General features: G+C 36.4%; 1 protein-coding gene across 4 annotated transcripts in view; it reads right to left on the minus strand.

Moving 5' to 3' along the window:
* The window catches only part of SLC25A40 (solute carrier family 25 member 40), a 63,300-nt gene that overhangs the window by 32,042 nt on the left and 6,250 nt on the right, over positions 1 to 25,008 (minus strand). For 3 of the 4 annotated variants that reach the window (XM_073898753.1, XM_073898754.1, XM_073898752.1), the window contains exons 2-6: positions 9,622 to 9,786; positions 9,471 to 9,539; positions 7,518 to 7,638; positions 6,190 to 6,249; positions 4,465 to 4,571 (exon numbers count right to left, since the gene is read on the minus strand). In XM_073898753.1, coding sequence (XP_073754854.1) covers positions 4,465 to 4,571; positions 6,190 to 6,249; positions 7,518 to 7,614 — 264 coding nt within the window. In that variant the 5' untranslated portion in view covers positions 7,615 to 7,638; positions 9,471 to 9,539; positions 9,622 to 9,786. The remainder of the gene's footprint in view (positions 1 to 4,464; positions 4,572 to 6,189; positions 6,250 to 7,517; positions 7,639 to 9,470; positions 9,540 to 9,621; positions 9,787 to 25,008) is intronic. The other variant, XM_025872827.2, reaches the window with a different exon arrangement.

A 25,008-nucleotide genomic window follows, 5' to 3' on the forward strand; every position in this document is an offset into this window, starting at 1 on the left:
TGAAAAAAGACAACAGATGCCAATGAGATAGAGTATTAAAATTATCTGATGTACATTGTAAAGGGGTCAACATAAAAATCACTGAATGATCATTTATGAACACAACCAAAACAAATGAAAAATTAGGAAGCCTCAGCAAAGAAATATATACACAAAAACTCTATAAAGATGAAATTCTAAAGTAACACATAGAAAGGAGGAAAAATAAAACAGCAAGAGAAAACAAAGGGAAGGGGTGCCTGGGTGGCTCAGTCAGTTAGGCATCTGCCTTAGGCTCAGGTCATGATCCCAGGGTCCTGGGATCAAGCCCCAAGTTGGGCTCCCTGCTCAGCATGGAGTCTGCTTCTCCCTCTTCCTCTGACCCTCCTTCCACTCATTCTCTCACTCACTCCCTCCCTCTCTCTCTCTTAAATAAATAAAATCTTAAAAAAAACAAAGCCAAAAAAGGAAATGGCAGGCTTTTAACGATGAGACAACAGGACCAAAATGGAGTCACTTATGCTAACCCCCACGTCAGCACACTGCGACACAGTACGTAACCTAAGTGCAGTTTCAGCCTCTCCCAAGAACATGACCTTAACCAGTCTATGTGTAATTACCAAGTTAGTAGTGAGGTAATCTGCCTGAGAGACCCCCCAACTTCCCTCAGAAGATTGTTACATTGCCTGTAACAATCCACTGTTAGAATAATAACTTTCTTGCCCCATCTTCTTCTGCCTATAAAAGTCCTCTGCCTATTAAGTCTCCTCAGAGCTCCCTTCTACTTGCTAGAGTCAATGCCACCCAAATCATGATTTGCTGAATAAAGCCAATCATATCTTCAAATTTACTCAGCTGAATTTTGTTTTTTAACGAGGGTTAAGTTCTACACTACCCGTAACTCTATTAAATATAGTCTAAATGTATCAACTAAAGATAAAAACTGACAGAGTAGTTAAAAAAAAGACTCAATTTTATGCTCTTATAGGGGAGCAAAATTTGGTACCACAAAATGCAACTCTTTGGCATGCAGATTATTTTAGGCTGAATATTTTCAAGAAACAGAAGCTTCAGGAAGAACCTTTGACCTTCCCTCTGTCTAAAAGAGTTTACAAAGAGGAACTGCTCTAGGAAGGGAGCTATCACCATAGATAAGTATAGTGTAATATAAACTAGGTGTGGTAGACAGGGAGGAACCTGTCTGTTAAAATTCCTCTGTGTCCCACTGTTTCTATGTGGCCCAGCACACATCTGTTTACCAAACATTTACTTTTTCATCTTGCAGTGAATTGTCTTCCTTCCTTGAAACCCCAGACCCTTTCCCTTTTTTAACTGTGGATGACAAATAAACCTCAACTGCCCGCCTATGCGCTACATTTTCTTTGGAGCCCCTGTACATATGTAGTTAACTTTGATTTTCTCCTGTTAACCCAGTTCATTGTCAACACAGTAAAGATGTTATTTAGGTTTAACACAATTTCTATAAAAATCTTAGCAAGACTTTTTTATAGATATAAAAACATTATTCTAAAATTTATATGAAGAGACAAAGGAATTTTAGGAATGGTTAAAATAACTTTGAACAAGGAAAATAAAAATAAAGTGGGAGAAATCAGTCTACCTGATTTCAGGACTTATCATGTATTTATAGTAATTAAGACTGTGTGCTACTGATATAGGTAATAGACAAATAAATGAGAAAGAATAAAGAACCCAAAAATAGCTCTACCCAGTATGCCCAACTGATTGTGGACAAATGTGCAGAAGCACCTTACTGGAGGAAAGACAGCTTTCAACAAATGCAACTGGATACTCACAGGCAAAATGAACAAAAACAATGAAAAAAGTCAACCTCGGATTCATACCTCCTATAACAGTAACTCAAAATGGATCAAGGACTTAAATATAAAACATAAAGCTATAAAACTTATAGAAAAAAAAACAGGAGAAAATCTTCTAGTCTAAAGATAAATAAAGCATTCTTAGATTTGACACCTAAAGCAAGAAGAAAAATGATAAACTGAACATCAAAATTAAACTTTAACTCCATGAAAGACCCTGTTTAAGAGGATGAAAATAAAAGAGAGTAGAAAAAAATATTTGCAAATCCACTCTCAAGAGGATTATTGTCTAGATTTTATAAAGAATTCTCAAAACTTAATAGTAAAAATACAAACAGTTTAATTGGAAAATGGACAGAAGACATGAAGAGCCATTTCACTGAAGAGGATATACTAATAAATAAGCATATGTAAAGATGTTCAATATCAGTAGCCACTAAGGAAATGCACATGAAAACCACAGTGAGTTATCATTACACATCTCTCAAAACTGCTAAAATAAAAATAGTGACAACATCAAAGGCTAGTGAGGGTGTGGAGAAATTAGAATAGTTACACACTGCTGCTGGGAATGTAAAATGGTACCACCAGTCTAGAAAACAGTTTCTTAAACTCTGAACATACAACTACCATATGACCCAGCAACTGCACTCCTGGGCATTTATCCCAGAGAAATGAAGACTTATGCTGATACTTTGATTTAAAATTAGAAATATACATTTTGGTCTTTGTCCATGGTTCCTGGCAAACAGTTCCTAAAATCACTGTAATTTCCTAATTAATAAAGAGCAACAGAAGCATCTTTTGTTATAATATTCAGCCTTTTGTTCTCAGTCCTAAAATAGCTCCAGAGAATACAGGTGAGAAGAGTATCTTTTGTTATTCATAATAAATTTGATCAATCACGTCTATCTAAGAAAGCCTCCATAAAAATCCCTCAACTACAGGGTCTGGAAGCTTCCAGGTTGGTGAACACATGGAGGTACAAGGAGGGTGACACACCAAGAGAGGGAAGCTCCACACCCACCCCCCAAGCCTTGCCCTATGCATCTTTTCTAACTGGTTACTCCTGAGTTGTATCCTTTCATAAAAAAACTGATCATCTAGTTAGTAAACTGTTTTCTGGAGTTCTGTGAGCTATTCTAGCAACCCACTGAATCCAGAAGGGGGTTGTGGGAACCTCTGATTTACAGCCAGTTAGTCAGAAACACGGGTGACAACCTGGCTTGTGAATGGCATCTGAAATGGGAGCAGTCTTAATGGTGTCAGTATTGACTTAAACTGTAGGATACCTGGTTGGTGTTCACTGGTAACTGAGGAATTGCTTGGCACGGAGGGAAAAAAACCCACATATCTGGTTTAGAAGTGTTGTAAATAGTGTTCCCAGAGAAAAACAGTGAGTAGTTTGTTGTTTTAATATTTATTTTCACACAAAAACCCGAGAATGAATCTATGTAGCAGCTTTATTTATCTTTTTAAAGGTTTTATTTATTTATTTATTTGACAGAGCGGGGGGCGGGGAGGACACAAGCAGGGGCAGAGGGAGAGGGAGAAGCAGGCTTCCCGCTGAGCAGGGAGCCTGATGCGGGGCTCGATCCCAGGACCCTGGCTGGGATCACAACCTGAGCCGAAGGCAGATGCTTAACCAATTAAGCCACCCAGGCGCCCCTGTAGCAGCTTTATCTGAAACAGCTCAAAACTGGCCACAACCCAGAAAATAAACTGGTACATCAATACCATGGAACTAGTGAGCAATAAAAGGAACAAACTATTAATAAATGCAACAACTTGGATGAATCTCCAGATAATTACGCTAAGTGAAAAGTACTAATTCAAAAATGTTATATATGTTGATTCCATTCTTGAACTGAGAAAATGATATAAATGAAGCACACATTAGTGGCTGCCAGGAGTTGAGGAGCAGCTAAGAGCACAAAGGAAATGGTGGTAGCTGTAACAGGGACGCAGGAAGGATGCTTGTGCTGATGGAACTGTTTTATACCTTTAATGTATCAAAGTCAATATCCTGGTTGTGATATTGTACTACTTTTATATGATGTTACCTCTGAGGGGAAGGAGGAAAAAGGTACATGGGATCTGTATATTTTTCTTAAAATTGCATACTATCTACAATTATGTCAAAATAAAATAGTTTAGGGGCACCCGGGTGGCTCAGTTGGTTAAACAGCCAACTCTTGATTTTGGCTCAGGTCATGATCTCAGGGTTGTGGGAATAAGCCCAGAGTCAGGCCCCGCACTCAGCAGGGAGTCTGCTTGTGGATTTTCTTTCTCTCTCTCTCTCTGCCCCTCCAGCCCCCTTGCATGCGTGTAATCTCTCTCAAATAAATAAATAAATAAATAAATAAATAAATAAATTTTTTTAAATAAAAATGTTTAAAAAAATTGACTCCGTTTTTTTCTTTCCACATAAAAAAGCATGAAAAGATGACAGTTAATAACAAGTTAATTAAAAGCAAAGCAGTACTTCCCTTTTCCTGCCTCAACATCTATGTTTTAACTGTGAATAAGTGTGCTAACTATATCATGGACTTAATACTCTCCTGCAACTGGAAAATCTTTCATACATAGATTAAATATAAAAACAGAAAACATGATGTGATTATAAATAACATAATCTCCTTACCAATGTACCCTGGAAACGTCCTGGTTTCTTATACCATGCTTTGTTGCCTCCCTCTTCACAGACACATAGATGATCCATAAGTCCATTACTATACACAAAACATTTTCCTAACAAAGAAGGTCCCAACAGTCAAAAATCATTTCACACAACTGTACTATTTTTACAGAGGAACAAATTCAAAGTACAATGAGTAGACTAGAAAATTATGAAAAGAGATACAACTTTGTTTTCATCTTTTTGGATTAAGAAAACATAAATTGATTTACTTAATGACAAAGCACTGGCCTCTAAACTCAAAGTGGTGAAAGTAATTGAGTAAATTGATGAATTTTATGTTTTCAGAAATGTAGTAAGCAAATGCACACAGAAATAAATTCTTTTAGGGTATCTGAGGAAATGCACAAGGAATATAAAGGAGGAAAACCTGTTTTGAAAAGAGAACATGGGTGTACATCTTCTCCATTTGACAAGAAGAAAACTCTGGTACCCAAGGGAAATTCAGACAAAAAATTTTTTTGAACTATACACACATGAAACATAGATATACATATATACACACATATATAAACATATATGCAGAAATCTAATGGATATCTGAAACTTAAGAGAGTAGATCTTAAAAATTCTCTTCACAAGAAAAAAAATAATCATGTGACGTGATTGATACTAACTTACTGTGGTGACCTTTTTTCAATACATACATACATCAAATCATCATATGGCACACCTCAAACTAATACAATGTTATATGTAGATTATATCTCAATTAGAAAAACAGACGATTAAAAAAGGTTCTCCTCTGTCAATGTAGACAGTGCTATGCTGTCTCTCTGTATTTATACTGCTCATTCTAGACATTCGTCAGCTCCCAGCTGATTTACTTCAACTTTCCCTAACAGCAACTCTTTCCCATTATTGGACTCACCCTGGCTGCCAAAATTATCTTTTCTGGTCAACCATATATGTGGGTCTCGTAATACATAAGTCCAGTGTCTCCTGCTTTTAAGGATTTCTTAAATGTGTAGGAAACTGCTTTCCTTTCGGTCTCCTCCTGCAATCCATCTATCCCGTCCTCCACCTGAACTATGACTGTTGTTCATCCCATCTCGGTACTGTGTTCGTCAGAGTGGCTTCTGTGTCTGAGCCAACACTCTCACAGTCCAAGCAGTCTGTTTTCTGCTTTTTAAACATGTTTGTAATGTCATTATCTTTCTAACACTGTAAAAGATTTATCAAGGAATTGCTATTTTTGCCCATCTAATAAAGATGTATAACTACTCTTTTCAAATTCATATAAACTATACCGTCCAACAATTAACCAAGTTGCCTGATAAAAATAATCATTTCCTACCACTATATTCAAGCAACAGTTAGATGACTGTTGGATGAATGTTTCAGAATGGGCACAGCTCTTGGACTATGGAGGAAGCTAGATTCTAAGGCCCCTATGCTTAGAATTCTGTTCTTACTTGTGAGGCACATACTCAAATATTAAATCATCCTATGCTTTAATTAGGTACATAAAAGTGTTATAACTGTTTTATATATATTTGTTTGCTGGCTAAAACCCATCATGTACAACTAAGTACTGAAAAAACATTTCTGCATGAGTATAAGGAGGTATGAACTTTTAAAAATGAACCAAAAAAAATTATTCAAACAAAAACGAATAAAGTAATATCTAAAAGCCTATTGTAACATTTCCAGGATAACTAGTACACATACCTTTGGAGAATAGGTTGTTTTGGGCTTGGAGTCGAATTTTAACAACATCGAGGGGCGTCACTATGAAGAAACATAAATTTCAATTAGGACGTGATACCTATAAATTGTACAGACATTTGTCCAAAAATCACAAAGTATGTCAAATCAACCCCTCTTCATGACTATATAATAAGTAAGATTATTTATCTTAAAATGGTTTTAAATGTAACATTCTCATTTTTTGCCCTTGAATTCTGTTTAGAGGATCAATGAGAAGACAATGTAATTACTTCTCTCATGACTACTAAACTGTCATTTATTATATTTCTACAATAATAATTCCATTAGTATTAAAACTAAAATACTAGTATTTTAAAGAAAATACATCATATAAGGTAAAGAATAAATGTTTTGGAAGTCTACTTAAAAATTTGAGAATAACTGTATTACAAGTAATCAATAATCAATGTTAGTCTTCCTCATCTGTTAAATTCAGCTGTATCAAATAAAAACTATACATAATGAAGATTTGAGTAAGCTAGCCATAAATCATCTTTACTACCACACAGTGTTACTCCATTCAGGAATAGCACAGTAAGGGAGAATGGTTTTAATTTGTATGCTACTTTATCCAAGTAGGAAACAAGTGCCAAAAGGTGGTTCTAAGAAAACTTTTCCTCATCTGAGAACGAGGAGGTCATATTAGATGATCTCTAAAATCTTTACAACACTAACATTCTGACCTGAAGTAAGATACTACACTCGAAAGCAATACGTTTGTTTGTTCTAATCATCTGCTATCTTATTTAAATAAACTAGCCAACTTAAAAACTGTCACCTAAGTCATTTGTCTTTCTCTAAAAGAAATGGACTATAAAAAACATAAAAATGTGGCCCAGAGGAATTTAAGAAATTCACTGTTAATGCAAGCAAAACATAATTTGTATTTGTTTCTATTATAAGCTGCCCAAATTCTGTATTATTCATTATACTAATATTTTATTCTATCTTCTTGTTTTCTATTTTTAAAAAGGCTAATAAAGTCATAAAAGGTCAATATTGATAGGAACCTCAAAGAACTCCTGGTCTCAGCCCCTACTTCTATAGACGAAAAATGAAATTCAGAGAGAAGTAGGGACTATCCCAAAGTGCACTCAGACTGAGAACGGCAAAGCAAGGGATAAAATTCAAGTCTCCTGAATCTCTGTCCAAGGTTCTTTTCATGTTATCATACTCATAGAGAGAGAACATGAAGCAGCATGAATGATAATTTTAGATATATTTCACAGATGGTAACCTCAAACGGAAATCATTCAGTTACATAATCTACAATAGTAATATTATTTTACCCATTAGCGAAGTCAGTATAGCCCCAGTGCAAGAAGCAAGCATCTGCTGAAGAGGTGTCACTTTGGTAATCTGCGGCCCCTCTGATTCAGGATCCATATTTTTAACTGACTGAAGAAAAATCTGTTAAGGAAAAGATGTAAAATGAAAGTTTAATGAAAATGCCCTTAAGTTGGATTGCTATAAATTAAACTATAAAAACAACCAGTATTAGTATCGAAACACATGTTGTTGACCAGTATCAAAAATAAATACTTAAGTTCTATACAAAGGCAATACACAACTGTCATTAATAAAATATGTACTCTGATTTTCCAAAAACAACAATGCACTTCCGCTGTGTGAGCAGCAACAGATTTGTAAGACATGTAAGAGAGCAAAAAGAAAACAGACTCAGGCCATGTAAGAGAAGGCAGGCACCTGACCAGTCAGTCTCAGACCCGGGCCACGTAAGAGAAGGAAGGCACCTGACCAGTCTCAGACTCGGGCCACGTAAGAGAAGGAAGGCACCTGACCAGTCAGTCTCAGAATTTGTGCATTCAGCCAGAGAAGAACTACTCAGATATTTAGCAAATATATCACTATTTGTACTGCATACCAAAAGCTGCTACTAAGGTATAAAATAAAAACATATAATCTTCAAAAGAAGCATTATCTTAGAAAAATTTGATGAGAAAATATATACTCCTTTGTAAAAAGCCAGTTAGTATAGGGCGCCTGGGTGGCTCAGTTGGTTAAGTGACTGCCTTCGGCTCAGGTCATGATCCTGGAGTCCCGGGATCGAGTCCCGCATCGGGCTCCCTGCTCAGCAGGGAGTCTGCTTCTCCCTCTGACCCTCTTCCCTCTCGTGTTCTCTATCTCTCATTCTCTCTCTCTGTCACATAAATAAATAAAATCTTAAGAAAAAAAAGAAATGCATTTAAAAAAAAAAAAAGCCAGTTAGTATAACCACTAGCAACATAAGGCTGTCATCTTTTCAAATGTCTATGTCCACACAAATACATATATATGTGTGTCCATATGTATATAATATATACAGACACACATGTACATGCAAATTACATAACTGATCAAATATGTACAAACATTCACAGATCTGTGTACATGCATCTTTTTTAAAAATCTTGTTTAAAAAACTTAAATAGGTTCTGATGCCTCAGTGGCTCAGTTAAGCATCTGACTCTTGGTTTTGGCTCAAGTCATGATCCCAGGGGTCATGAGAAGAAGCACCATGTCCAGCTCCATGCTCAGTGCAGAGTCAGCTTGAGATTTTCTGCCTTTCCCTCTCCCTTTGCCCCTCCCCCTACTTTCGTGAGCAAGTGCTCTCGCTCTCAAATAAACAAAATCTTTAAAAAAATAAACATTCCTATTGTTTAGTGGCCAGAGTGGACACTTAAAAATATTTTGCAGACACTGCATCAGTAAATATAGATGTACATTATCATTTTTAATAGTTTTTGATTATATTTAATCAGTCTCATATTGTTAGATTTATGTTACTGTCAAATCTTCCTTATTCATTTGTTCATATACTCTTATATAAGTATCTCCATATACACAACCTTTTATAGTCTTCCTAGAATTACTATAGAAGAAAAAGTAAGATTGTGAGGCTCAACTAAAAACTTGAGACAAATTGCCAAAATGCTTTCCAGAAAGGATGGACCAATTTACACTTCCATTGGAAATAAATGAGTTCCTATTAATCCAGAATTTCACCAAACTCTCATTACATACCACTTATTTTTTTATGAACAGTTTGAAAGTAGTTTGCATATAACACGCCGTTATTCTAATTACCTCAGAATATTCTTGTACTTCACAGTAACATTATCAAATTGAGGAAACTCAGTACTCTATAGTTTATATTCCAATTTTATCAATTATCCCAATAATGAATTTTATAAAAATGAATGGTAGTTTTATTGTTTCTTTAGACTTTTATTATTACTCACCTGGTTTAAGTCTTTTCCTCAACTCTATGCTCCAGTATCTGATTGTTTGTAACATCAGTAGCTGAAAATCTACAGTGAAAAATGAAAGTAATTGTCTTATCTTTTCACACAAGAAATGGAGAACCTAAAGGAAAGGAGCATGTAAAAAAACCTTGGGTGCCTGGGTGGCTCAGTCGTTGGGCGTCTAACTTCGGCTCAGGTCATGATCCCAGGGTCCTGGGATCAAGCCCCGCATCGGGCTCCCTGCTCCGCAGGAAGCCTGCTTCTCCCTCTCCCACTCCCCTTGCTTGGATTTCCTCTCCTGCTGTCTCTCTCTCTGTCAAATAAATAAATAAAATATTTAAAAATAAATAAATAAAAAATAAAAAAAAACTTAAAAGACAAATCAAATATTTACTGAAACACCTCCTATTAAGTGCTTTAGGAATATGAAGAGCATTCCACAAATGCTCACATTACATTTATTAAACTTCATTTATAAAACTTCGTTTCGTATAATAAACTTCAGGGCACCTGGGTGGCTCAGTCAGTTAAGCTTCTGCCTTTGGCTCGTGATCCCAGGGTCCTGGGATCAAACCCCACGTCTGACTCCTTCCCCAGAGGAGAGTCTGCTTCTCCCTCTCCTTCTGCCTCTCCCCCTGCTCGTGCTTGCTCTCTCTCTCTCTCTCAAATAAACAGAATCTTAAAAAAAAAATAGTATAATAAACTTCATTTATTAAACTTCATTTATAAAACCTCACTCTGTCCCGGTAAATTTATTCTGCTTAAAAAACAAACAGTTCTCAAGGCACCTGGGTGGCTCAGTTACGTGTCTGACTCTTAGCTCAGGTCTTGATCTCAGGGTCATGAGTTTAAGCCTGGTGTTGGGCTCCACACTGGGCATGGAGCCTACTTAAAAAAACAAAACAAAACAAAAAACAAAACAAAAAATTCTAGAAGCTGAACACTCTGATCAATCTTGGTATCATGAGTCAATCAGATTTTGAGACACAAAATTAAGTAACTGTATTATCTATTAAGTATTTTTTTGGGGGAGGAACCTTTAATTTTAATCTAAACAGTCCATTAGATCTAAGTTCCAATTTATAGAAAATTAAGAGACTAAAGTAACAGGGTAAAGGATACCACAAAACAGGATAAGTTGTAATACCATATAAGACTACTGTCCTGGTTCTTCAACAACTACCATTAAGGTGGGAAAAGGTAGCAGGAAGGGAGAACTGTTCTAGAAGAAGGGAATCTTTTGAGAGTTACCAACCAAATACATCCTGGTTCAAATAAATAAAATTTTAAAAGTCAGTTTGAGAGTACATAAATCTGAACATGGGCTGGATATTAGATAATATTAAAAATTATTTTTTGGAGAGAGAATGGTAGTACTACAATAACAGTTTAATACCAGTTATAATAAAAGTGTCTTTTTTAAAGAGATTCATACTGTAAATATTAAGGGCTAAATTTTATAATAGTTGTAGTTCACAATGCTTCAGAAAAAACAAATATTCTAATGTTAACAATCTGCTAAATCTAGGTGGTAAGTATACCATAAATATTTTTACTGTTCTATTATTTTTCTGTATTTGGAAAAATGTGAACAACAGGATTTTCAGTTTGTGAAACAGTAGAATCTTTAGGTCTAAGAAAATACTTCTAACATTCGTTTATATGAACATGCTTAAGTGGGAAAATAATGTACATATGGTAGAATATGGGTACACTCCTCCTCCAGAAGTAAAAAGTAAAAAGGCCTACAATGCTTTATTTTGACATCTATTCGAGCAAAGTTGTCACCTGGATTATGCTCAAACCTGAAACTAAAGCCAGAAAAACTGATACAAAAGCAAAAATGAACTCTTGGGACTTCAAGATAAAAACCTGAACAGTGAAGGAACAGTCAACAAAACTAAAAGGCAGCCTGTGGAATGGAAGAAGATATTTGCAAATGACATATGTGAAAAAGGGTTAGTATCCAAAATCTATAAAGAACTTATGAAACTCAACACCCCCCAAAACCCAAATAATCCAGTTAAGATATGGGCAGAAGACACGAACAGATACTTGCCCAGAGTAGACATCCAGATGGCCAACAGACACATGAAAAGATGCACAACATCACTCATCATCAGGGAAATACAAATCAAAATCACAATAAGACACCACCTCACACCTGTCAGAATGGCTAAAACTAATAACACAGGAAACAACAGGTGTTAGCATGTATGTGGAGAAAGGGGAACTTTCTTACACTGTTGGTGGGAATGCAAGCTGGTGCAGCCACTCTGGAAAACAATACGGAGGTTCCTCAAAAAGTTAAAAACAGAACTACCCTATGATCTAGGAATTGCACTAATAGGTATTTACCCAAAGGATACAAAAATACTGATTTGAAGGGGCACATGCACCCTCATATTTATAGCAGCATTATCAACAATAGCCAAATAATGGAAAGGGCCCAAATGTCCACTGACTGATGAATGGATAAAGGAGATGTGGGGGATACATATATACACACACACATATATACACACACACACATACACGCCCAGACACCATAGAATATCACTCAGCCATCAAAAAAATGAAATCTTGCCATTTGCAATGATGTGGATGAAACTAGAGTGTATTATGCTAAGCAATATAAATCAGAGAAAGACAAATACCATGTGATGTCACTCATGTGAAATTTAAGAAACAAAACAGATGAACATAAGAAAAGGAAAAAAAAAAGAGAGGGAAGTAAACCATAAGAGACTCTTAACTATAGAGAACAAACTGAGGGTTGATGGAGGGGAAATGGGCTGGCAATGGGCTAAATGGATGATGGGCATTAAGGAGGGCATTTGTGTTGAGAACTGGGTGTTATATGTAAGTGATGAATCACTAAATTCTACTCCTGAAACCAGTATTACACTATGTTAACTAACTAGAATTTAAATAAAAATTGAAAAACAAAAAAGGATTAGGGGAATATCCAAGTCAGAAGATAGTAAATCACACAAACTTCGTATCATCAGAATTTTTATTTTTTCAAATTTATGTTAAATGCAATCTCATAGTCTTGATTTACCTTCCCCTGCTCAGTAAATGATGCTGAACATCTCTTCACTTGGCAACCACCATTCTACCTTCTCAAGAATTTTACTACTTTAGATACTTATGTAAGTGGAAATGTGCAGTATTTTTGTTTCTGTGACTGACTTATTTTACCCAGCATAATACTCTAAAATTTCAAATACGTATCATATGACAGGATTTCCTTCATTTAAAAGGCTAAATAGGGGCATCTGGGTGGCTCAGTGGGTTACACATCTGACTCTTGGTTTCAGCTCAGGTCACAATCCCAGGGTCATGGAATCAAGCCCCGCACTGGGCTCCATGCTCAGTGTGGAGTCTACTTGAGATTCTCTCTCCCTCTGCCCCTCCCCCTGCTCATGCATCCCTCTCTCTCTCTAAAATAAATAAAAACTTTTTTGAAAAGGCTAGGGGTGCTCAGGTGGTTTAGCCGGTTAAGCATCTGCTTCTGGCTCCCCTCATGAGCTCAGGGTCCTAGGATAGAGCCCTGCATCTGGCTTCCTGCTCCACAGGGAGTCTGCTTCTCCCTTCCTCTTTGCTCCTCCCCCTGGCTTGTGTGCACGTGCTCTCTCTCAAATGAATAAAATCTTTTTTCTTTAAGATTTTATTTGTTTATTTGACAGAGACAGAGAGAGAGGGAACACAAGCAGAGGGAGCTGAAGAGGGAGAAGCAGGTTCCCCACTGAGCAGGGAACCCAATGTGGGGTTAGATCCCACAACGCTGGGTTCATGACCTGAGCTGAAGGCAGACACTTAACGACTGAGCCACCCAGCACCCTCATATGAATAAAATATTTAAAAAAAAATTTTAAAGGCTAAATAATACTTTTATGTATATACATTTTCATTATTTCACCTACTGATGGGCAAAAAATTTAGACTGTTTCTATCCCTTAACTGTGTATAATTCAATGAACATGGGATTTCAAATATCTTGAGATTCTGATTTCAATAATTTTAGATAAATATCCAGAAGTGGGATTGTTACATCATATGGTTGCTCTATTTTAAATTTTTTGAGGAACCATTTTCCATAGCAGCTACACCATTTTACCAACAATGCACAGGGTTCTGACTTTCCACATCTCCATCAGCACTTGTTACTTTCTGCTTTTGTCTTTAATAATCGTCATCATAAAAAGTATGAAGTGACGTCCTGTGACTTTGATTTCATTTGCCTGGTAATTAGTGATGCTCAGTGTCTTCATATTTCTGTTGGTCATTTGTATGTTTTCTTTGGAAAAATGTCTATTAATGTCCTTTATCCATTTTTTATTCTAGTTATTTGTTTCTTACTGAGTTGTAGTTCATTCTATATTTTGGATACTAATCTCATATCAGATGTATGGTTTGTAAATATTTTCTCCCATTCCATAGACTGTCTTTTCACTCTTGATTTTGTCTGTAGCTGTATAGAAGCTTTTTAGTTTGATGCAGTCAAAATTGCCTTTTGCTTTTACTGTCAGCACTTGTGGTGTTATACACATGAAATCATTGCCAACATCAATGTTATGAAGTTTTTCCTTATTTTTTCATCTAGGAGTTCTATAATTTTAGGTCTTACAGTGAAGCCATTAATCCACTTGGAATTGATTTTTGTGTGTAGTGTGAGAGAAGGGTCAAAATTCTTACCGTTAACATAGGGAAGTTTATCTGTCTTTCCCTTTATAGACAACACCTTTCTGATTCTTCTTTAAGCAATCTTTCTTTACTCAAGAGTCCATAAGACACCTGCCTACATTCTCTCCCTATGTATTTTAAAGTTGTGCTGACAAGTTTTAAATCCTTAATTTATGCAGAATTTTTAAAATAGCATGTGAAATAGGGAACCAAGTTCATTTTTTCCCATGTGAAAACAAATACTTTCTCCAAGCTCCAATTTTTTAGAAAGATTTTATTTATTTATTTGGGGGGGGGTTGTCTGCTGCGGGAGGGGCAGAGGGAGAAGCTGACTCCCCTGCTGAGCAGGGAGCCCAATGTGGAACCTGATCCCAGGACCCCGGGACCATGACCCCAAGGCAAAGGCAGACACTTAATGACTGATCCACCCAGGCACCCCCAAGCTCCAATTATTAAATAATCCCTCTTTTCTCCTCTAAACTGATAACTACTTTGTTAAACCTAAATTCTATTCCTTTGTGGAACTGTTTCTAGGCTCTCTATTCTATTCTCCTGATTGACTTATCTATCCTTAAAGTGTATCAGACTGTACCACTAGGGAGTCATAAGAAGCCCTTATATTTGGTAGGGTAGGTCCACCCTACCTGTTCTTCAGAAGTGTCATGGTGGCTCTTGGCCCTCAGGTCCTTCACGTAAGTTTAAAAATCCTCTAAGTTCCTTGAAAAATCTCTTTAGGATTTTAGTTGGAATTGCACTGAATCTATAAAGATAGTATCTATGAATACAGTCTCTTCTTACATTTACTTGAGTCTTCCTTTATGTTGTAAGAAGTTTTAACATTTGTCGTATAGATATCTTTGTGCCATTGCTGTGACAGATCCAACTCTAGCTATCCAGTAGTCACTAATACTAATATAAACAGTATTTTCCTTCTAATTATATATTCTCTCTGCTGTTAAGATATGGAAATAATTTTGTACATTAACCTTATATCCAGCCAACCTTACTGAAGAAAAACCACTGATTGTAATTGATTTATAGACTCTAGTTTTTTCCCATAGAAGTTTACATTGTCTGCAAATAGTAAGTTTAATTTCTGCCCTTCACACTCAGCATATTACAATTTAGTTTTCTTATTGTAAAGGCTAGGATCTTCAACATAACATTAAAAAGTGGTGAAAATGAGTATTCTTATTCCATTCCTGAATTTTTAAAAAAATTCTAAGATTCCACATTAGGATAATGTTTGCTCTGATACTTTTTATTTTTATTTTTTTACAAGATTCATCTTTTTTTTTTTTGATTCCCCATGTAAGTGATACCATGCAGTATTTGTCTTTCTCTGTCTTGTTTATTTCACATAAGTATAATCTTAAGGTCCAACCACATTTCCCCAAATGGCAGGATTTCCTTCTTTCTCATGGCTGAATAATATTGCAATGTATATACACATGTATCACATTTTAAATTTTACTTATCTTTTCAACATTTTAAACTGAAGTAGAGTTGACAGAATATATCAATTTTAAGTGTACAATATGGTAATTAGACAATTATATATGTTACAAAATGTCATGATATAGTTACATTCTGTCACTATGAAGTTATTAAAATGTTATTGACTATATTCTCTATGCTGTACTTTTCATCCTGCCTTATTTTAGAACTAAAAGTTTGTACCTCTTAACCCTGCTCACCTATTTTGCCAAGTCCCCCACTGCCCTCACGTCTGGCAACCACCAATTTGTTGTCTACACATAGGAGTTTTTGGGTTTTCTTTACAATGTCTTCATTTGTTTTGCTTTTTTGATCCCACAAATATGTGAAATCATATATTTGACTCTATTTGATTTATTTCATTTAGCACAATACTATAGATCAAATCATGTTGTCAAAAATGACGATTTTAATGGCTGAGTAATATTCCAATGTAAATATATGCTACATCTCCCTTAGCTATTCATCTACTGATAAGACATTTAGGTTGTTTCCATATCTTGGCTATTGTAAATAACACTACAATAAACATAGAGGTGCATATATCTTTACAAATTAGTGTTTTGTTTTCTTTGGGTAAATACACCAGAGTGGAATTATTGGATCATGATATTTCTATTTTTAATTTTTTGAAGAACCTCCATGTTTTCCATAGTGGCTGCACCAATTTACATTCCCACCAATGGTACATGAGGGTTTCCTTTTCTCCACAATCTAATCAACATTTATTTTTTTGTCTTTCTGATACTGGCCATTCTGACTGGTGTAAAGTGTTAACTCATTGTAGTTTTGAATTGCATTTCCCTGATAATTAGTGACAATAAACACGTTTTCATGTGTCTGCCATCTGTAAATCTTCTTTGGAAAAATGTCTTTTTGGATCTTTTGTTCATCTTTACATTTGATTGTCTATGTTTTTGATATTGTATGAGTTCTTTATACGTTTTGGATATTAACCTCTATTGGAAAAATCATTTGCAAATATCTTCCCCATTCACTAGCTTGCCTTTTTGTTTTGTTGATGGTTTCCTTTGCTCTACAGGAAGATTTTAGTTTCATATAGTCCTGTTTATTTTTGCTTTTTCCCTTGAGGTGACTGATCCAGAAAGAAATATTACTAAGACCGACATCCAAAAGTTTACTATGTTGTTGTTATTGTTAAGTTTTATGGTTCCAGGTCTTACATTTAGGTCTTTAGCCCATTTTGAGTTTATCTTTGTACATGGTCTAAGAAGTGGTCCAGCTTTATTCTTTCGCACGTACCCACCTAGCTTTCCCAACACCATTTTTTGAAGAAATTGTCACCTCCCATGGTATATTCTTACCTCTTTTGTTACAAATTAATTGACCATGTTAAGTGTGAGTTTATTTCTGGGCTGTTCCACTGATCCATGTGATCTTTCCTGTTTCACTCCTGTTTCACCATACTGTTTTGGTTACTAAAACATAGTATACTTTAAAATCTAGGATTATGACACCTTCAGCTTTGTTCTTTCTCAAGACTGCTTTGGCTATTCAGGGTCTTTTGTGGTTCTATGAAAATTTTATTATTTGTTTCAGTTCTGTGAAAAATGTTATTGGTATTTAAGTAGAGATTGCATTCAATCTGTAGACTGCTTTGGATAGTACAAACATTTTAACATATTAACATAAAATATTAACATAAAAGTATTAATTCCTTCAATCCATGAGCACGGAGTAACTGGAGTTCATACAGAAACGAGAGCACTGGCAAAGGAAACAAGGATAAATATAAAAGAAAATGGATAAAACAATAAGGTAAATTTCTGCTGATAAGCATACACTATATAAAGATGTAATCTGTAGGACCACAAAGGCACAAAGGCGGATGGTAAGGAATGGAGCTATATGAAAGCAAATATTTATATACTACTAAGATTAAACTGGTACTAATTCAAACCAGATTGTTGTAAGTTAAAATACTAATTGTAATCACCTCAGAAACCACCAAAAAAAAAAAAAAACCCAAAACAAGAAAACAAAAAACCCCCCAAAATAAAAAAAAACACACATCCATAAAATGTACTAGAAGAAGTGGAGTTCTGGTCCAAGATGGTGACAAAGACCCTGAACTCCCTTGGACACACTAAATCTACACCTATTTATAGAGCAATTCCTCTTAAAGAACTTAAAGCTTCTGCACAATAAAAAGATAGAATATATAAAGAAAGGCTAGAGAGACCACATAAAGGATAGCAAAAGAGATGGAGAGAAGATAATGAAGGGAACCCCCAAATGCAGGGAACTGTAGTGGAAGTGTAGGCGTGCTGACAGTACTGATTCCATCCTTGGACCTCCATCTTGCTCTTTTCACTCAATGATCCTTCTTGGGCTATGTGTTCCCGGCCCCTTGGAGACTAATCTGTATACCTTAGAAACGCCTGCCAAGGTCACAATAGGGGAAGACTTGTTTTGGCCTCCCCTGAATCTGTTAAGGATAAGTCTTTCCCATTCCTGATACACAGGTGGTGCCACAAGATCTAATTAAAGGCTTCTGTCAATTAGGTGCAAACAAACCCTTCGAGGTACATGCGAACCCTTTAACCTCACAACAGTGCCCTTCTGCATGTCCACTTATTCTATAAAATCTGATTAAGGTCCAGACTTTGCAGAGAAAAACTATGCCGTTGCCGTGGATCATCCTCTAGCTAAACCTCCCCTGTCAGTCAGTTACCCTGAATAAAACTCTGTGTAAACTGTACAAAATCGCCTGCTTTGTTTTTCAGTCTCAAAGTACCTTTTCAGTTTGGGGAGACTTTACTGTCCGTCCCCACCTTCTAAAAGGGAAGGGATAGTACTGAGGAACCTAGAGCAGATTTGTCTGCCTTGGGGCATAGGAAAAAAAAAAGGCTTGGTTTAAAAGATCCAGCCTCAGAATTCCACCAGTGGGGAAGCTGCTGGACCTCTCTTCAGGTTGGAGGAGCTGGTGAGTGCTACAGTTTATGTTCACCCTCTGCCCTGATAATGCAGACTGGAGCAGAGTTCTGGGCACCACTGCTGGCCTGCCACCTTAGTAAGCCCTGCCATAGCTCTGGATGACCTGGTACACAGAAAAAACATGCAGGTTTAAAAGAGCAACTAAAATATAAAGGATCCAGTCCTAGACCTCTACCAAACAGCGAGGGAGCTACTGGAATTCTCTCTCGGTCAGTGATGCTGGTGAGCACCATGGTTTATATTCCCTTCCACACTGATAGCATGCACAGGAGCAAGGTCCGGGTGCCACAGCTGCCCTACAGTTTCAGTGAGCCCCAGGTCCCAGCCCACACTGGACCTATCAGTCCCACCAAGGTAGCCCCAGTACAATATATACCCATCTGGTGGGTGCTCACTACAGCTCTGGCTGTCATGCCAAGGTGACACAGATGTAAGCACCCCAGAACACCTCAGGCCTACACCATTTCAACTCCTACAACATTTCACCCCCAGCACAGAGCACTTTGAGACCTCCTGGCTCATGCCTGTTTCAGCTCCAATCACCCTGGAAAGCTGTCCCCTTCATGGAGTGTCCCAGGACACCCCAGCCCATGCTGGCCTTGGCTCCAATCACCTTGCCAGGACACACTCTATAATGAACACCCTTGGACACCCAGGCTTCAGCTTCAGCTGTCCTCCCAGGGCACTTTCTGAGCGGAAAGCCCAGGGACCACCCCAGCTCAAGCCCACTTCAGCTTCGGCTATCCTGCCAGGGTGCCTTCTTCATGGAGAGCCCTGGAACTGCCCTTTACCATGCCTGCTTCAGCTCTGGTCATCCCACCAGGGCAGCCCAACATGGAGTACTCCAGGCCCCCAGCACAAGCCAGACAAAGCTCCAGCCAAAGTCACAGGGCACACACAGTCCACAGAGGATTTGACCATACACAAGACCATTTCTTCAAGTGTAAAAGTACTAATTTCACCAATTCATAGAAATAAACACAGCAAAGTCAAGCAAATGAGGAGACAGAAGATGCTCCAAATGAAGGAATAAGAAAAAAAAAAAAGAACAGTAATAAGTAATATGCCAGATATAGAGTGGAAAGCAGTAATCACAAAGATACTAACCAGACCGAAAAGAACTGAGTGAGAATTTCAACAAAGAGATAAAAAACATTAAAAAAGGAAAAAAAATCCAAAGTTAAAAAATACAGTAACTGAAATGAAAAATATACCACAGGGAATCAACAGACTTGTGGTTGGAGAACAGTTATGCAACCTGCAACACAGGGTAATGGAAAGCACCCAAACTCAGCATCAGAAAAAAAAAAAAAATTAAAAAAATGAGGATAGGTTAAGGGATCTCTTAGACAACACTGAGTGAACAAATGTTCATGTTATAGGGCTCTCAGAAAGAAGAGAAAGAGAGAAAGGAGCAGAAACCTTATCTGAAGAAATAATAGCTGAAAAATTCCCTAAATGGGAAAAGAAAACAGACATCTAGGATAAGGAAGCATAGAGAGTTCCAAACAAGATGAACCAAAGGAGGTCCACAATAAGACACCTAAGTATTAAAATGACATAGGTTAAACACAGAAAATTTTAAAGCCAGCAAAGGAGAAACAAAAAAAGTTACAGATAAGGGAAACCCCATAAGGCTATTTGCTGATTTCTCAGCAGAAATTTTGTAGGCCAGAAGAGAGTGGCATGATATATTCAGAGCTGAAAGGAAAAAACCTGCCACCAATACTCAATTCAGCAAGGTTATCATTCAGAATTGAGGGTTGTCCAGATGAATGAAAGTTAAGGAGTTCATCACCACTAAACCACCCTTACAAGAACTGTTAAAGGAACTTCTTTAAGTGGAAAAGGTGATACTTAGAAGCAAAAAAATTATAAATAGTAAGATATAAAACATGACAAAGTATACATAAAACATTGAAAAGGGAGTAAAAAAGTTCTTTTAGAATGTGTTTGAACTTAAATGACCATCAATTTAATATAAATTCCTATATGTCTAAGATTTTATACATGAATCTCATGGTAACCACAAACCAAAAACCTATAATAGTTATACAAAAAATAAAGAGAAAGCCAAGCAAAACACTCCAGAAAGTCATCAATCAAGGGAAAGAGAGCAAGAGGGAAAAATAAGGTAACAGAGAATTACTAAAAACAATTAACAAAATGGCAGTAAGTACACACCAATCAATACTTTAAATGCAAATAGTCTAAATGTTCCAATCAAAAGACATAGGGTGACAGAATGGATAAAAACCCAAGACCCATCTATATGCTGACTACAAGAGACTAATTTCAGACCTAAAGACACAGAAAGAATGAAAGTGGAAGGATGGAAAAAGATACCACACAAAGAGAAGCAAACCAAACCAAACCAAACCCTTTGGTGTAAACACTTAGAAAAAATAGATTTTAAAACAGAGACTGTAATAAGACACAAATAAGGGATTTATATAATGATAAAGGGGCAAATTCAAACAAGAATTTAACAATTGTTACGATTTAACAATTGTAAATATCCACAAACCTAACACTGGAGCACCTAAATACATAAAGCAAACATTAAGGGGGGACTTTAACACCCCTTATATCAATGGGTAGATCATCCAAACAGAAAATCAATAAGGAAACAGTGTTTTGAACAAAACATTAGACCAGATGGACCTAAAAAATATATACAGAACATTCCATCAAAAAGAACGTACATTCCGTTTTTGAAGTGCACATGGAACATTCTCCAGGATAGATCACATGAAGGCCACAAAACAAGTCTTAATAAATTAAGAAGACTGAAATATCATCCATCTTTTCCCACTACAACAGTAAGAAACTAGAAATCAATCAATCACAAAAAAAAAAAACCCAAGAAAACACAAACACATCAAGGCTATATAACATGCTACTAAATGGCCAATGGACACCAAGAAATCAGAGGAAATTAAAAAAATACATCTAGACAAATAAAAATATAATGGTCCAAATTCTTTGGGACATAGGAAAGGCAGTTCTAAGAAATAAATTTAAATGACAGAGGCCTACCTCAAGAAAAAAGTATCAAAAAGCAATCTAACCTTACATCTAAAGAAACTAGGAGAACAAAAAGAAAATATGTAAGATCAGAGATTAAATGAAATAGAGACTAGAAAAAGAAAAAAAAATTGATGAGATGAAGAGCAGGTTCTTCAACAAAACTGATAAGCCTTTAGCCTAACTCACTAAAAAAAGAGGACAGAAAATGAGAAACAAAAAACAGTAACAACTGACACCATATAAATACAAAAAAAATTCTAAGAGAATACTATGAAAAATTATATGCTTGGAATTTAGATAACCTACAAAAAATGGATAAACTCCTAGAAATACACAATTTTCCAAAACTGAATGAAGAAGAAATAGAAAATCTGAACAGACCAATTACTGGTAATAAAATGGAAATAGTAATCAAACAACTTCCAATAAACAAAAGTCCAGAACCAGATGTATTCACAGGTGAATTTTACCAAACATTTAAAGAATAGTTAATACCTGTTGTCCTCAAACTATTCAAAAAACAGAAGCGGAAAGAAAGCTTCCAAATATATTCTATGAGACCCTCAATTACCCTGATACCAAAACCAGACATGGATACTACAAAAAAATGAAAACTACAGGCCTATATCTCTGATGAACACAAATGCAAAGATTCTCAACATAATATTAGCAAACCACACTCGACAATACATTAAAAAGATCATTCACAATGATCAAGTGGGATTTATTCCAGGGATGCAAGGATGGCTCAATATTTACAAATCAATCACTGTGATACACCACATCAACAAAACAAATGATAAAAATCACATGATCATTTCAACAAATGCAGAACAAGCATTTGACAAAATCCAACACTCATTCATAATAAAAACTCTCAAAAAAGTAGTGCGTTTTTTTTTTAAGGGGGGAGAGGGGGAGAGGGAGACAATCTTAAGGAGGCTCCACACCCAGCACAGAGCCTGATGTGGGGCTCAATCTTACAACCCTGAGATCATGACTTGAGCTAAAATTAAGAATTGGACACTTAACTGACCCCGCCACCCCCAGGTACCCCCAAAATGTGGGCTTATAGGTAACATACCTCAACATAATAAAGGCCATACAGGAAGACTTAAAAGCCCACAGCAAACATTATACTCAAAGGTGAAAAATGGAGATATTTTCCTCATGTTCAGGAACAAGAAAAGGATGTTCACTTGCCACTTTTATTTAACATAGTACTGGAGTCCTAGCCCACAGGAACCAAACAATAAAAGGTATCCAAATTCGTAAAGAAGTTAAACAATCACTATTTGCAGATGACATGATACTATACACAGAAAACTATAAGGAGTCCACCAAAAAACTATTAGAACAAATGAATTCAGGGCGCCTGGGTGGCTCAGTCATTAAGCATCTGCCTTCGGCTCTGGTCATGATCCCAGGGTCCTGGGGTCGAGCCCTATGTGGGGCTCCCTGCTCAGCGGGAAGCCTGCTTCTCCCTCTCCCACTCCCCCCCTCTTGTGTTTCCTCTCTGGCTGTCTCTCTCTGTCAAATAAATAAATAAAATCTTAAAAAAAAAAAAGAATAAATGAATTCTGTAAAGCTGCAGGATATAAATTTAAATGCAGAAATCGGTAGCATTTCTATACACCAATAACAAAGTAGAAGAAATAGAAATTAAGGAAACAATTCCATTTATAATTATGCCAGAAAGGATAAAATATCTAGGAATAAACTTAACTGGGGCGATGAAAGACCTGTACTCCTGAAAACTATACAACACTGATGAAAGACATTGAAGGCAACACAAACAAACAGAAAGATATTCCATGCTCAAGGACTGGAAGGATATTGTTAAAATGTCCATACTACCCAAAGCAATCTCCAGATTGAATGCAATCCCTATTAAAATGGCAACAGCACTTTTTTACAGAACTAGATAGATAATACCAAAATCTGTATGGAACCACAAAAGATCTCAAATACCCAAAGCAATCCTGTGAAGGAAGAATGAAGCTGGGGGTATCACAATCCCAGATTTCGAGATATACTATAAAGCTGTAGTAATCAAAACAGTATGGTACTGGCACAAAAAACAGACATATATCAGTAGGACAGAAAAGACAGCCCAGGAATAAACCCAGACTTATGTGGTCAATTAATGTACGACAAAGGTGGCAAGGATAAACAAGGGGGAAAAGACAGTCTCTTCAATTCACGGTGCTCAGAAAACTGGACAGCTACATGCAAAAAAATGACAGTGGAGCACTTTCTTACACCATACACAAAAATAAACTCAAAATAGATTAAGAATCTAAATGTGAGCCCCAAAATCATAAAACTCCTAGAAGGAAACGTAGGCATTAATTTCCTTGACATCAACCATAGCAACATTTTTGTAGAAGGACCTAGAAAAGGGAAACAAAAGCAAAAATAAACTATTGGGACTACACCTAACTTTTCAGGAAAGGGAAACAAAAGCAAAAATAAGCTATTGGGACTACACCAAAATAAAAAGTTTTACCTGTGACAAAGGAAATATCTACGAAAGAAAAATGCAATGTCCTGAATGGGAGAAGATATATGCAAATGATTATCCAATAACAGTGGAAGCAAGATATATAAAGAACTCACACAATTCAACACCAAAAGCACAAATAATATGATTTAAAAAACGGGCAGAGGACCCAGATAGACATTTTTCTAAATAAGACATACAGATGGCTACAGACTTACAATAAGATGCTCAGATATCACCAGGGAAAGGCAAATCAAACCACAGTCAGATATCACCTTACGCGTTAGAATGGCTAGAATGAAAAAGACAAGAAATAACAAGCACTGGAGGGGATGTGGAGGAGAAGGAACGCTTGCACACTGTTGGTGGGAATGTAAAATTGGTGTAGCCGCTGTGGAAAATAGTATGGAAGTGCCTCAAAAACTGAAAAAAATAGAAGTACCATATGATCCAGTAATTCTACTGTGGTGTATTTTCCCAAAAAAAACCCCAAAAACACTAATTCAAAAAGATATATGCACTCTTATGTTTATTGCAGCCTTACTTATAATAGCCAAGATATGGAAGCAGCCCAAGTGTCCATTAATAGATGAATGGATAAGGAAAATGTGGTATATATTTAAATATACATAATGTAGTATTACTGAGCCATAAAAAAAGGATATCTTGCCATTTGCAACAACACAGATGGACCTGGAGGGTATTATGCTAAATGAAATACATCAGATGTAGAGTCAAATACCATATGATTTCACTTATACGTGGAACATAAAAACCAAAACAAACAAAAAGCATAAAAAGACCCATAAGTACAGTGAACTGATGGCTGCTAGAGGGGAGGAGGTGGGGGAATAGGCA

Source organism: Callorhinus ursinus, unplaced genomic scaffold (assembly GCF_003265705.2).
Source record: "Callorhinus ursinus isolate GAN/ISIS: 27379988/994484 unplaced genomic scaffold, GSC_fseal_2.0 scaffold12, whole genome shotgun sequence".
In the NCBI taxonomy this organism is placed as follows: domain Eukaryota; kingdom Metazoa; phylum Chordata; class Mammalia; order Carnivora; family Otariidae; genus Callorhinus; species Callorhinus ursinus.